This window comes from Eubalaena glacialis, chromosome X (genome assembly GCF_028564815.1).
Source record: "Eubalaena glacialis isolate mEubGla1 chromosome X, mEubGla1.1.hap2.+ XY, whole genome shotgun sequence".
In the NCBI taxonomy this organism is placed as follows: Eukaryota; Metazoa; Chordata; class Mammalia; order Artiodactyla; family Balaenidae; genus Eubalaena; species Eubalaena glacialis.
In genome coordinates this window covers 47,523,818-47,539,093 of record NC_083736.1, presented here as the reverse complement: position 1 = coordinate 47,539,093, position 15,276 = coordinate 47,523,818, and the positions used below count along the sequence as shown (strand labels likewise).

The 15,276-nt window shown below is 47.9% G+C and overlaps 1 protein-coding gene and 1 pseudogene across 4 annotated transcripts in view; one reads left to right on the top strand and one right to left on the bottom strand.

The window, feature by feature from the left end:
- Positions 1–10,502: 10,502 nt before the first annotated feature.
- LOC133081781 (small ribosomal subunit protein uS2-like) lies at positions 10,503–11,351 on the bottom strand (annotated as a pseudogene).
- A 1,330-nt stretch (positions 11,352–12,681) lies between these two features.
- IQSEC2 (IQ motif and Sec7 domain ArfGEF 2) overlaps positions 12,682–15,276 on the top strand; it is a 75,748-nt gene continuing 73,153 nt past the window's right edge. For 2 of the 4 annotated variants that reach the window (XM_061178021.1, XM_061178020.1), the window contains exon 1: positions 12,748–13,514. In XM_061178021.1, coding sequence (XP_061034004.1) covers positions 12,808–13,514 — 707 coding nt within the window. In that variant the 5' untranslated portion in view covers positions 12,748–12,807. Of the gene's footprint in view, positions 13,515–15,276 lie in introns of all 4 variants that reach the window. The other 2 variants (XM_061178017.1, XM_061178016.1) reach the window with 2 other exon arrangements.

Sequence of the window (15,276 nt, the reverse complement as noted above, 5' to 3'; positions counted from 1 at the left end):
GGGATTTCCTGGAAATTTTCCTGTTACTGATTTCTAGTTTAATTCCATTGTGGTCTGAGAGCATACTTTGTATGATTTCTATTCTTTTAAATTTGTTAAGATGCGTTTTATGGCCCAGAATATGGACTATCTTGGTGAGCATTCATTGCAAGCTTGAGAAGAATGTACATTCTGCTGTTGTTGGAAAGAGTAGTCTATAAGTGCCAGTGAGATCAAGTTGATTGATAGTGCTGTTAAAAATAGGTAAAAACAGATCCAAAATCTTTCCACTTATCTTTCTCCATCATCACTATCCTAGCCCAAGCTATCATGGTCTCTTGCTTAGACCTCCTAACTGGTCTCATTGTTAGCCTCCTAACTGGTCTACCTGTTTCCAGTTTTGCCCCCACTATAATCCATTCTCCACACATCAGACAGAATGATCATAGACATGTCAATCCCAGCTCAAAACTGTCTAATGGCTTGTCATGGTACTTGGAATAAACACCTTCCCATGGCTGACATGGTCCTACACAGGCTTGCTCCAGAATTTCTCTCCTGCCTCATTTAGTACCGGTCTCCCCTTTTGTTCTCTTTAGTCAGACTTCTTCCTGAAATCCCTTGAATACACCAAGCTCATTCCCACTCTAGGGCTTTTGCCCTTGTGTTTCACCTTGCCTGGGATGCCATGCCTCTGGATCTTCCTGAAATGATTGCCTTCTTGTCATTCAATCTCACTTCAGCTGTCACCTCCTCGGAGAGACCTTCCCTGACTACTCTATTTAATCTTGTAGTCTGTAAGTGACAATGTGATCAAGTTGATTGATAGTTCTGTTCAGGTAAAAATATATCCCAAATCGGCCCAGAGACCTTTCCTGACTATTCTATTTAATCTTGTTCCCCAGCCCCACCCAGTCACACTACATTTGCACATTATTTTCATTTGTTTTCAAAGCATTTTACTTTCCGAAATGATCCTGTTCCTGTATTTGTTGGTTGTTTGTATCTGTCATCCTTTCTCTAAAATGTGACCACCAGGAGAGCTGGGACCCTCTTCATCGCCAAACTGTCAGCATCTAGAGCAGAGCCTGGCACCTAAATATTTATTGAATGGCTGCACTTCTGTTTGAACATTTCCAGTGACTTGGAGCTGACTACTTTGATCCATAAGGCAGCCGATGGCTCTTTGGATGGTTTTCTGTGTTAGAAATTTCATCTTTCTCTTGAGCTAAGCACTGCGTTCTTGACCATATAAACAGATTAGAAGAGAAAAAAAAACTTATGATCATTACGAAAGATGCTGAGAAGGCTTTGATAAAATTTAACACCTGTTAGTGACAAAAAAAGTTCTAAGCATATTAGGTATAAGAGGGAACTTCCTTAAACCAAAAAAAGCATCCTCCAAAATCCTGCAGCAAACATATATAATGGTTAAACATTGAAACTTTTCCCTTTAAGATAAGTAACAAGACAGGGATGCCCATTGTCACCCCTTTTGTTCAGCATTGAATTGGAGATCCTGCACAGTAAGGGAAGGAAATGAAATAACAGGAATAGGGATTTGGAAGGAAGAAACAAAACTGTCATTTAAATGTACTTTCTCATATCTTTCACCCACTGGTTCTCCTTTGGTTTCCTGGAGACCCACAGACCAAAGTTGTCCCTTCTTCTTCATGACAGTCCAGGTCTTCTTCCATCTCTGGGCCTCAGTCACCTCACCTAGAAAATGAAGGGTTGGACAAGGTTATCCAAAAAGCTCCTTGTGGTTCCATCTTTCCATAATTCTCTGAGCCCATATCATCTCTCCTGCAGGCTAAACATCTCTGTTTTCCTCAATAGTTCCTAATAGTGATGATTTCCAGAGCTCTCCTTTCCTATCAGCACATTCTATTTTTTAAAAATATATGGTTCCCAGAACTGGGGCAGAGGTGAAGAAAGGGTAGGACATGAAAAGATTGGAGTAGAGGGAGTTAGACTGCAAACAGAGTGTAGAAATGAAATGGTAGAGAGAGGCAGCAGAAGGAACGGGTTGGCGGGGGGCAGGGGACAGCATCTGTGGAAAAAGTTGCCTGGTGAGGGAGAGCTCCTTGACTTCTTTCCCTGGGATGAGAAGAGGGTCCCCTGTATGGTTTGGAAGAACAGTGATGGGAACTGAGTTTGTAGTTGGCCACAAGCATTTGGTGGCTCTGTCAGTCCTTCCTTCCAGCTCTTCTACCCTGGGCTCCAAGACCCTCTGTCTCCATAGCTGGGGCGGAGGGAGGGGGATTGACAAAAGCCAGCTCAGGGTGGGAAGGGAGACTGCACAGAGCCAGGTCCCTGTCCAGGAGGCAGGAGCAGCCGCCACAGTGGGAGGGAGCAGCAAGCCAACAGCTGAGTGAGACAAGGCCTGGGTTATTTTTTTTCCAGTTTGTTGGCATGTGGGTGGATTTTTCTCCTTTTTTCTTCTCTCCTGCTCTCTGCCGTTTCCACAGAGATGTGGGAGTTTGCAAATTTGTCTCAGTGGAGGGGAGAGGCAAGAGCCGATTTGGGGGGTCCTTGTCAGGGACCAGGGGAGCAGAGAAGGACACTGCAATTCTGGTAACAAGAAAACTAGGGCCCATTCCCTGATAGTATCACTAGGGCGTGGAAGGCTCTCACTCTCTTCTTTCCTTTTGAGGCTGCAGGGACGCCTTCTCACCTCTGTTCAACTCTTGGCTCTCAAATCCATCCCACCTGGTGATTGCAAAAGGCTTTCTCTGCTTCTTTCCTTGCTCTGCAATGCCAAATGCCCTTTCCTCAGGGCCCTGGACAAACTATGGGCACCCGTGAGACTCTTCTACCCAGAGGTTGCTCTCCTCTCCAGTATGGTCGGGGGTTGGGGGTGGGGAGCTGAGGAGCTTTCCTTTTTTCTAGTTATACATTTAAAGGATTAAAAAAAAAAAAACAGTACTTATAGCACATGCTAAGTGCCAAATGAGTGTTTCAGGCTTTCAGAGGGGGAAGCTTTCTGAAAGAATTAAGGGGTGAGTAATTTACAGAAGTCTTCCTGGAGGATGTGGGACAGAGGCAAACTGATAAAGTAGGTGAGGGCATGCCAGGCAGAGGCCAAAAGCACGGAGTTGTGGGTCTGGACACCTAGATGCTGATCTCGGTTCTGCCATTTTGTAATGTGATGTTGAAAAAGGAAGTCACTTCCTTTCTCCTGGGCTGTCTTTCCTCATCTGGAAAATAAGCAGAATCTCTAAAGCTCTACAGATTTGTGGAGCCTGAATCCTGATTCCTGGCCTTGGTGGGGGGTGTTATGAGCCATCTAATGAGATCATGTGTATCCAGAGTGTGTTGAACACCATCAAGGGATTAGATGACCAACTGTACCATTTTGCCTGGGACTCAGAGGTTCCCTGGGAAGCAGAACTTCAGCGCTGAAACAATCCTGGGCAAACTGGGATAGTTGGTCACCCTAGCAAGGCCCACATCCCCTACTTGTTATTATCACTATCATTATTGTTATCATTACCATTATTATTACCACTAGAGGGCAACACTCTCTTACGCCTGGGAGTAGGTCTAACCACCCCCCCTCCGAAAAAAAAAGGTACGGAAGTGTCCCCTCATTCCAAGACCAACCAATCCTCTCAGTCTTTCTCTTGTAGAGAACACTGAGGAACAGAAAGATCTGTGGACCTTGAATTCCAGGAGCTTCCTTTTGGCCTTGCCAGTCCCACATGGTCTGACTTTGCCAATTGTGCCCAAACCCCAAACGGCAGTCAGTTGCCTAGTCTGTCTCACTGTGGCAGAACTACCCTGCTTCTCTGGGGACTGGGGATATAGGAGATGCTGGCACATAGTGTTGGCTTGTCTGAACACAACAGGAACATTCACAGGGCTTTGCTGCTTGCATGCTTTCTTTAAAAAATATATCTTTATTGGAGTATAATTGCTTTACATTGTGTTAGTTTCTGCTGTACAACAAAGTGAATCAGCTATACATGTACATATATCACCATATCCCCTCCCTCTTGAGCCTCCCTCCCACCCTCCCTCTCCCACCCCTCTAGGTCTTCACAAAGCACTGAGTTGATCTCCCTGTGCTATGCTTGCATGCCTTGACTTCCTGGCAGTATATACATTCCACAAGGCCAGCTCCATTGATACAGGAGCTGGCTTTCTCCTTCCTAAAGAATTGACTTGTGGGACTTCCCTGGTGGTCCAGTGGTTAAGACTCCGTGCTCCCAATGCAGGGGGCCCAGGTTTGATCTCTGGTCAAGGAACTAGATCCCGCATGCTGCAAATAAGACCCGGTGCAGCCAAATAATAAATATTTTAAAAATAAATAAATAAAGAATTGATTACTGTATTACCTTATAGCTGTCATCACATCAAATTGTAGTTGTAATTTATCTATCTACATACCCCATTAGATTGTTGATTCACGCGCTCAACAAACATGGATTGCTTACTGCTTACCTACCATGTCCCAGGCTTTTTGCCAGACTCGTGGTACGGTGGTGGGCAAAACAGATGGAATATCTGCCCTTGTAGAGCTAATAGTCTAGTGAGGGAGGTAGGAGGGAAGCAAACAAAGAACCACACAAATCAATGTGTAATTACACACTTGCTAAGTTCAAGGAAGGAGGACTCACCGAAAGCATATATCAGAGGGATCTGCCTCATCTGGGAGTGAGAGAAGGTGCTGCTGATGAACTGACATTTGAACTGAGATCTGAAGAATGAATAAGCGGTAAGTAGGCAAAGGCAGCAGAAAAGAGCTTTCTATGCCAAAAGAACAGCAGGTGTGCAGGGCCTGAGAGGGGAAGAGCCCAGCTCCCAGGAGGAGCTGTTTGCTTCTTGAGGGCACAACCTGCCTCTTGTTCATCTTTTGCTATAGCTCCAGGCCTGGCATACGGAGATGCCAAATAAATGCCCGGGGAATTGAATTGGATGAAATTTGGTCATGGAAATCATCATGGGTTGGAGGTCAAAAGACCTAACTTCTGGTTCCAGCCCTTCTGGGTAATTCGATTTTCCAACTGCTTACTGTGCACACATCATGTGCAAGGACCTGGGGCCAGGCTGGGCTGGGGGATTGAAAGGTAAACAAAGCGGTCTCTGCCCTTCAGCAGCACAGGGTCGGGTGAAGTGGCTGTCAGATAGACAGGCTCCTTCCACTCTCTGGCCCTCTTTCTCTTTGGTTCTAAAATGAAAGATTGGGGTTACAAAATCCCTAAGGCCCCTTCTAGCTCTAACTGTCTTGCCCCGCTCTTCCTTGAATACCAGCTGGTTAGATGGCAGTGGGAACAGTGGAGCGGATGCTTCCATTTCTCCTGCCTTATAGGCGTCACATAGAATAGGACTGGGGGAATGCAGACTTGAGTTCTGTTTATGGACCATTCTCCCTTTTACAAGGGTCTCAGGAGCAGTTAGGGTTCACTGCTTTTGGGAAGAATGTTTCAGAATTCCATGAACCTTTGTTTCTTTCTTTCCTCTCTCCTCTCCCCACCTGCCCCCCCTCCCCCCAGTCTTCTTGTCTACATCTAGAACTGTGTTCATATATCAGGGCTGCAAAGGGCCTTTAACATCATCTTATCTAACCCCTCCATCCAGTGTTTACATTCCCTAGGCAATAGACCCTCCAAGTGAGGCCGTCTGGCCACTATTTGAAGACCTCCATTGATGGTGAACTCACCCTCTTCACTAGGCTTCGCCTATGAGATGTTTCTTCCCTCTGGGAGTCTCCCTGTAATTTTCACCCATTGCTTCTGGCTATGCCCTTTGGAGCTAAGCAGAATAATTCCACTACATTGTCCCCACTGACAGCCTATTGGATATTCGAAGCCAGGAATCATGTCTTCATAAGCGTGCTCTCCTCTAGGCCTAATATCATCTGTTCCTTCAAATGTTCTTCACTGGTTCAAATCCCCTTAGCATCTGTAATATAGTTTAGTTTATGTAAGATTTATATCCCACCTACTTTAAAGAGGATATTAGGCCACTCATCAGTTACAACATGAAAGAAAGACAATTAGGGATAAAAATGTGGAAGAAAACAGACCAGAGACCATGTAAAGGAAGCACAAATAGATGTTGCCAGGTACCTAAAATGAACTGGATTATAATTGGACTCTGAATTTGGCTCGAAGTTTTATGGCAGCTAGGACAAAATTGGAAATGCATTGGGTTATGTGGTTTTATGTTCTGACAGACTCGAGCTTACAAATCATCTTCAGAGAGAAAATTTTTCCTTAAACGAAACCCAGATTGGCCTATTAGGATTGCTTTCTGTGAGACTGTTCAAAGGCTGACAGGTACTTTACATACATCTTGCCCCTTCCCCCACTAGGGGGAAAGGGGCTGGAAGGATAATTAATTAATTAGCAAAATGCTGTCTCAGTTTTAAGCACCGCTATCTCTTTAGGGATCCCCACAGGGATGAGCCTTCCTTTTCCGTTCCTTTTTCCTTCTATGTGCCTCACAGATGGTCACTTTCTTACCGTTCTTCTCTTTACAGTCTTCAATCTTAAGACTCTTGGGAATACCAGACCTCATGAAATAGCCCAAGTAAGGAGTTATAGCCTAGTGGTCACACAGCAATTATGTGCAAATCATTTCTCTCTGGTCCTCAGTGTTCTCATCTGAAAAATGAGTTCATCTCTAAGCACTCTAAGCTTCAGGTTGGATATTCTGGACTGTAAACGCTTTGAGGGAAAAGACTGATGATTTAAAAAAAAATTTTATTTTCCCATCTTGTGTCTGGCAGCTAACAGTATAGGAGAAGATCTGCTTGTGGTAGAGCTGTGAGAATCCAATAGGAAAAACCAATTTGAACAGATGCCGCCTTCAAATCTGAGGAAAATATTTCATGGCTCTCATCATCATGATGAGTTCTTGTTGACTGGATACTGGCAGCAGTGAGATGTGGTTTTCAGGGTTCTTTCCTGCTTTAGCTCTGCATTCCTTGGCAAAGCTGGCCCTGGGGTAAGGGGAATTGCAACAATCACACCAGGGACCGAGGCTTCTGGGAAACGACTCTGGGAGGCAGCAGGCAGGAAAAGAAGGTAGTGCCACAGTCTCTGGTGAATGACAACAATGAACCAATAAAAACCCACTTTGCAGTGTGTAATATTCGGTACACTTAATGTCCGTGTCCAGGAACCCCTCCCCTCCTAGCATGTTACTCTCCTGCTCAAAAACCTTCCATGACTTTTCATTGCCTATAACAGAAGGTCCAGATGCTCTAGTTTGGCTTTGGAGTCTTCTCCAAGCAGAATCAAGCCATGTCTTCCCATCTCCTTCTATCTCTTACAACTGCACGCACGCACGCGTGCACTTCTCCTTCTCTCTTCAAACTACGTGTGGTTCCCTAAACACACAGTTTTCCTGACTCTGTTCCTTTCCTGCCATGGCATGTGGCTCCCTTCAACAGGTGTTTCTCAGCTCTACCACTTCCACCTGTTGAAATCCTCAGCTCAGCTCAAATACCTTCACATCCATAAAGACCTCCCAGCACCCTAGTCCTGGTGCCTCCACTCTTGTTCTTTGCACATTCCATTTTGTTAGTCCTGTTTGTGACATAGGATTGTAGTCTGACTAGACTGGGAGCTCCCTTAGGGCACAGGCTATGTTTGATTCACCCAGAGCTCTCCATCATCTTTTGCTGCTTTGTTTTTCTCCAGAGCATCTAGCACCATCTGGGTTCATTTCCTAGGGCTGCCGTAACAAAGTACCACAAACCGGGTGGCTTGAAACAGCAGACATTTATTCTCTCACAGTTCTGGGGGCTAGAAGTCCAAAATTGGGCCATGCTCTCTATGAAGGCTAGAGGGAAGAATCCTTCCTTGCCTCTTCCTAGCTTCTGGTGGTTGCCAGAAATCCTTTGTGTTCCCTAGCTTGGAGACTCCAAACTCTGCCTCCATTTCACGTTGTATTCTCCCTCTCTCTCTCTCCCTGTGTGTGTGTGTGTCTATGTCCAAATTTCCCTCTTCTTTTAAGGACACCAGTCATTAGATTGGGACCCATGCCAATAGAATATGACTTCACCTTAACTTGAGTACATCGGCAAAGACCCTAATTTCCAAAAAAGATCACATTCACAGGGTGGACATCAAGTCTGAGGGGATACTATTCAACCCAGTACTCCATCCAACATGTTCTATCTATTCTATTTCTTTATTGTCTCTCTCCCCCAGTAGAATGTCAGCTCTATGAGGTTAGGAACTGTTGTCTATTTCGTTCGTTGGTATATCCTCAGTGTCTAGAATACTGCTTGACACATAGTAAACACTCAATAAATATTTTGTGACTGAAACTTTGTACCCATCTGCCTCCTACCTCGCAGAGAATCTGAATGAGAGAAGCAGGGACAGGGATGGGAATGCAGGTTTGCCTAGAACATAATAAATGCTCTGTAAATGTTTGCTGGATGAATAGAAGTATTTGATGGATATATTAATTTAACACTTATGGAGCACCTATTTTGTACAGAGTATAAGGAAAGATACAGAGAAGTGAGGAGGAAACATCTGAGCATCCTGGCTATGCCTCTGTGTGACCCTGGGCAAGTCATTCAGCCTCTGGGTTTCACTTTCCTCATCCATAAGGTGGAGGTAATAACATTATCTACCTCATAGGATTGTCATGCAAATTGAGTTCGTGCATGTAAAGTACTTAGCACAGTGCCCGACACATGGTAAGTACCATAGATGTGTTATTATTACTGTAGTTGCTGTTACATGCTAGACTCTGTGCAAAGTGTTTTTAAAAGCAGCTTTATCGAGTTACAATTCACATACCGTAAAATTCTCCCTTTTAAAATGTACAATTCAGTGGTTTTTAATTAACAGGGTTGTGCAACCATCACCACCATCTAATTTTAGAAAATTTTCATTCTCCCTCCCCAAAACCCCATAGCAGTCACTCTTCTTTCCCCAACCCATGCCCTCGCCCCTGACAACCACTACGCTACTTTTTGTCTCTATGGATTTGCCTATTCTGGAATTTTATATAAATGGAATCATGCAATATGTGGACTTTTGTGTCTCCTTTAGCATAATTTAGCATAATGTTTTCAAGGTTCATCCATGTTTTAGCATGTATCAGTACTTCACTCCTTTCTTAAGAATTGAGGTATAGTTGATTTACAATATTATATAAGTTTCAGGTGTACAATACAGTGATTCACAATTTTTAAAGGTTATATTCCATTTATAGTTACTATAAAAATTGGCTATATTCCCTGTGCTGTACAATATACCCTGTAGCTTATTTATTTTATAGATAGTAGTTTGTACCTCTTAATCCTCTACCCCTCTCTTGCCCCTCCCCGCTTCCCTCTCCTCACTGGTAACCACTAATTTGTTCTCTATAACTGTAAGTCTGTTTCGGTTTTGTTGTATTCATTACTTTGTTTTATTTTTTAGATTCCACATATAAATGATATCATCAGTATTTGCCTTTCACTGTCTGACTTATTTCACTAAGCATGATACCCTCCAAGTCCATCCATATTGTTGCAAATGGCAAAATTTCACTCTTTTTTATGGCTGAGTAGTATTCCATCTTGTACATATACCACATCTTCTTTATCCATTCATCTGTTGAAGGACACTTAGGTTGCTTCCATATCTTAGCTACTGTAAGTAATACTGCTACGAACATTGGGGTGCATATATCTTTTCGAAGTAATGCTTTCCTTTTCTTTGGATATATACCCAGGAGTTGAATTGCTGGATCATATGGCAGTTCTATTTTTAGTTTTTTGAGGAACCTCCATACTGTTTTCCACAGTGGCTGCACCAATTTACATTCTCACCAACACTGTACTAGGGTTCCCTTTTCTTCACATCCTCATCAACACTTGTTATTTGTGATCTTTTTGATGATAGCCATTCTGACAGGTGTGAGGTGACATCTCATTGTGGTTTTGATTTGCATTTCTCTGATGATTAGGGATGTTGAGCATCTGTTCATGTGCCTGTTGGACATCTGTACATCTTCTTTGGGAAAATGTCTATTCAGGTCTTCTGCCCATTTAAAAAATTTTTTTGCTTTTTTGACATTGAGTTGGATGGGCTGTTTATATGTTTTGGAACTTCATTCCTTTTTATAGCTGAACAATATTCCACTGTGTAGATATACCACATTTTGTTTACCCATTCATCAACAGATGAACATTTAATTGTTTCCACTTTTTGGCTATTATGAATAATGCTGCTATGGACATTCATGTATAAGTTTTCGTGTAAACATTTTTCATTGCCCTTGGGTATATTCCTAGGATTGGATTCCTGGGTCATATGGTAACCCTATGTTTAACATCTTGAGAAACTTCCAAACTGTTTTCCAAAGCAACTGAACCATTTTACATTCCCACCAGCAATCGCTCCACATGCTCACCAGTACTTCTCCTTGTCTGTCCTTTTTGTTTTAGCTATCATAGTGGGTGTGAAGTGGTATCTGTATGTGTGTGTTTTAAGAAACTGATGTTTATTTTTCAACAACTTTATTTCCATTTTCTGTTTAAGAGCCTATGGAAGAACAGCTTCAAACTACCCAGTGGTCGTTCCTACCCATTCAGTGGCCTGAGCATTGGGAGCAGTCTTCAGTGGTGGGCTGAGTGCTCCAATCTTCAGCAGAGAACTGCTGGATAGTCACAGAGGGCACCAACATACTATCAGACCAGCCTGTGACCTCAGGTTGAGTAGCAGTAAACTCAGGAGCTGGAGTGGTCCATTCACTCTGAAATTCTTCTGCGGTCACACCTTTCCAGCAGTGGCCTGTTTATCCTTTTCGATCTCTTTAGGGTCTCTGTAGAAGCAGAGATCAGGCATGACCTCCAGTGGGTGCTCATGGGAGATGGTGTCACATATGCATGGTACTTCCCAGGCCAGCATCCACATCAGACCCACTGAGTGGGCTCCTTTGTTGTTGCATGGGGTAGCAGTGTCCACGTGGCACAGAGGAGAATCTGTGTCACACAGAGCAATGGTGGGCAGGTTAACATAAGACACCTCTGTGAGAGGCTGGTGGTCAGCGGTGGGATCAGTGACCGCTGGAAGTTGTGGCTCACGGAAGGCTGCCTGGATCTTGTTAACGAAGATTCCAGGAGCGAAGTGGCCAGCAATAGGAGTGGCCCTGGTGGCAGCAGCGAACTTCAGCACAGCTTGCTGGCCAGTATTCCTGGAAGATATGACACTGACATCAGCTGGGTTTTCAGTGGCACGAGTCACCAGCAGAAGCTTCTCTTTAGATTTATGATGTAGATACCATCACTTTGCCTTTTGTAGACATACTGTTCCATTTGAAGTCAAGGTTGGTGCCACCTAAGTGGGTTCCTGCTGCAAGGAATTTAAGGACATCCTCCTCCTTCATCTCAGGATATCAAGGGCTCTGGACATTGTGAAAGTTTCCCTTTAAGTTACAATGGAAAGCTCATTGTGGTTTTGATCTGCATTCCCCTGATGGCTAATGATGTTGAGCATCTTTTCATGTGGTTAATGGTCATTTGTATATCTTTGGAGAAGTATCTATTCAAGTCCTTTGGTCATTAAAAAATGGGTTGTTTTTTTGATGTTGAGCTGTAAGAGTTCTTTACATATTCAGATATATCATTTGCAAATATTTTCTTCCATTTTCTGTGTTGTCTTTTCTGTGACAAATGTTTTTGCATGCTGTTTCCCAAGACCACTCCTGTGAGGTAGGTGTTATTGATAGGGAAATGGAAGTTCAGAGAGAAGATGAAATTTAAATCCAGTTCTGTCTGACTGTAAAACTCAAGCTTTCTCTTCTACCCCAACCTGCTCACAAAGATGAATGAAGATATGTTTCTGGCTTTAAGGAGCTTGGTCTGGCAGAGGACATGACACAAGAACAAAAATGAATGCGCTATAAAGCAGAGTTCCACTTGTCCCACAAGTGCCACAAAAGACGTGTGGAGGAAGCGAGCGATTCTGGCTGGGGAGATCAGGGCTGGCTTCAGTAAGGTGGCATATAAGTCTTGAAAGATGGGTACAGTTTCATTGGATGGAGGTGATGGAGTAAATGGAGGTGAGCATTTCCAAAAGAGAGCAGAAAATGGGGGTTGAATGAATGAATGGGGCTTTGATCCTAAGACTGGCTGTGATGGGGTGTCCCAGGGCTTGTTGGAGTGGGAGATCCTGGGACTGCCCATGCTGTGGGCTAGAGAGAGGTCACCTGAGGTAGGAGGTCCAGGGGTTGGATGGGATGGGGAATCTGACACTTGGGATTGGCAGACCCAGGGGATGGGGAGTCTGTGTGATGCCCAGACCTGGGAGCTGCCTGGGATGGAGTTTTCTGGGAGGTCTTAGACGAGGATCTTGGGCCTGGTGGACCCAAGGGACATTGGAACGGACTGGGATGGACGGCTTCTTTAGGCTGCATTAAGTGCAGACTCTGGGACCGGTGGAATGTGATGGGGCTGGCCCGGGTGCCTTGGGGCGGGTCCGGCTTCGGGTGCGGGCGGCGGTGGCAGGTGGGACGCTCGGGGGCGGGCCGGGCGCGCGGGGTGGGGACAGGGGCGGGGGGCGGGCCGGCGGCCGGGGCGGTCCCGCGCGGCCGCGCTGCGCAGTGACTCCGCAGCGGGCGGAGCGCCGTGGGCCGCGTCCTCGAGAGCCGTGGCGGTGGCGGCGGCGGCGGCAGCCTCAGCTCCTGCTCCCCGTGCCGCCTGCCCCAGCGCTGTCTCCCGGGCCCCCCCGGGCCCCCGGGCCCTCGAGCCCGGTGCGCGCCCTCGCGTCCCGCCGGCCCCCTCCCCCGGCTGGGCCCGGGGGAGGGTGGCGCCGTGAGCGAGCGGGGACCGGGCTCTCCTGCCCCTTCCCCTGCCCCTGGGCCGCCAGGATGGAGGCGGGGTCGGGTCCCCCGGGCGGCCCGGGATCCGAGAGCCCCAACCGGGCGGTGGAGTACCTGCTGGAGCTGAACAACATCATAGAGAGCCAGCAGCAGCTGCTGGAGACCCAGCGGCGGCGCATCGAAGAGCTGGAGGGCCAGCTGGACCAGCTCACCCAGGAGAACCGCGACCTGAGAGAGGAGAGCCAGCTGCACCGCGGGGAGCTGCACCGGGACCCCCACGGTGCGCGGGATAGCCCGAGCCGCGAGAGCCAGTACCAGAACCTGCGCGAGACCCAGTTCCACCACCGCGAGCTGCGGGAGAGTCAGTTCCACCAGGCGGCCCGGGACGTGGGCTACCCGAACCGGGACGGCGCCTATCAGAACCGGGAGGCTGTGTATCGGGACAAGGAGCGGGACGCCTCCTACCCACTCCAGGACACTGCTGGTTACTCTGCCCGCGAGCGCGACGTGGCCCAGTGCCACCTGCACCACGAGAACCCAGCCCTGGGTCGCGAGCGTGGCGGGCGGGAGGCAGGGCCAGCGCACCCGGGCCGCGAGAAGGAATCCGGCTATTCGGCGGCGGTGGGCGTGGGGCCCCGTCCACCGCGAGAGCGGGGCCAGCTGAGCCGTGGCGCATCCAGGAGCTCCAGCCCCGGGGCCGGCGGCGGCCACAGTACCAGTACCAGCACCAGCCCGGCCACAACCCTCCAGAGAAAGTAAGGAACGCGTGTTTGTCTTCCCTGGCTCTTCCCCGCTAGTTCCCTCTCCAACTTGTATGGCTGGTAAAGTAAGAAGCCGGTGCCTGATTCCATGTCCTTCTCTCCAGTCCCAACCTGCCGGGAGAAGCCGGGTCGCCCTCGTGCAGCCGACACCCCTTCTCTAGCTACCCCAGAGTGGGTTGGCCCGATGAGTGCAGGCGTTTCTTCTTTCTCAAAACCGTGGCCAGTGAGGGCCTGGAGCAGTCATCATCCCCTCCACTTCTTCACCCCCTCGCTATATCCTTGCCAGACGATGGCTTTTCATTTATTTATTTTATTTGGATGTGCCGGTTGGGATTTTTATTGGCTCCGACGGTGTCAGATCAGAGCCCCAAGGGAAAGAAAGCCCCCCCCCCCTCGGGTCTCCTCTGCGGGTCCTGAGCACAGGCCTGATCTAATCTCCTCTGGCGGCCTCAGCTCCATCCTTTCGCAGAGAGGCAGGTGGGGACCAGAATGGCTGCTGGAGGTTGATATCCCTCTCAGGGGAACTGCAGCACATCCTGGTCGGGGGAGCAAAGATGGAGGCCCGGCCCTTGGCTAGTTCCTCAAAGACCACCCCCTCTCCACCCTCAAGGAAAAACCACCCAATTAAAGAGCGTACCAGCAAGGGAAGTCTACAGATCTTCCCTCTTGTTGGATCAGTGCCAGTTTCTGTGCTGGGGTCTGTGTTTCTGCCTATTTGGGACACCTTGGCAACATCTATTGGGTTGGTGGGGCATGGGCTGGGTCCACTTCCTCCATGCAGATACCACGGTGAGCTGGTCGGGATAAATGTCAGGCCAAGAGAGTCAAGGGCGTGCAGGCCCACAGGGCTGCCCTAAAGGCTCCCTGATTTCTCTTCTGCTGGATTGGAAAGAATACTGACCTGGGAGTTAGGAAACCCAGGTTCCCCTTCCAGCTCTGCTGCAGATTGGCTTTGTGACCTTGACTGAGTCCCTTCCTCTCTCAGGCCATCAGTTCCCCCATATCTTTTTAAAAGGCAAGGTCTGCCTTGAATGCTCTTTAAAGGGCCCCTCCAGCTTAGATTTGATGGTTCTGTGACTAATCCAGCCACCACTACAGAGCAAGTCTGAAGTCCTCTAGCGAATGGACAGCTTTCCCCCTCCTCTCACTGCTCAGCTGGTCCTACCATGTGCCACAACCAGTGGAGTGTCTCTTGGAGGCTGGGCTGGGGGTGGGGAAGCCTTCTGCCTCAGGAAATCTGCCGGGAGACAGCTCTCTGCAACTCCCCCGTGGTGAGGCAGCAGGCTGGGGTGCTGGGTTGAGATGGCTGGGCCCCAGGAGCAGCAGCTGCAGCTCAAGGGCTCGGCTGGGCTTCACTGCAGTGCACCCTCAGCTGAGGTTTGGTGTGGGCTGCCCCAGAGGGAGATGGGCTCTTCTGCCCAGGCAGGGCTGCTGGGAGCCCATTCCAGGAGGACTGACTGTGTGCAGCTTGGGGCCCCACACTGGAGGGAGGGGCCAGGTCGACTGACCAAGCAAGGCCTTTTCAGGAGAGGGCCATGATGGGGTGGGGACAGAGGGAGACTGTATGGGCATTGTCCTTTAGCCTAGCTGCGGAAGACTTTTCCAGAGTGGTCAAACCTGTGACAGAGGAAGCAGCCTCATTATGTGTGGCTCCAGGGAGCAGAACCAGGAGCAATGGGAAATTTTGGAATAAATCAGGAAGAACTTTCCAACCTGGCTGTCTGGTGATGCAGTGGACTGCCTCAAGGGGGTCGGG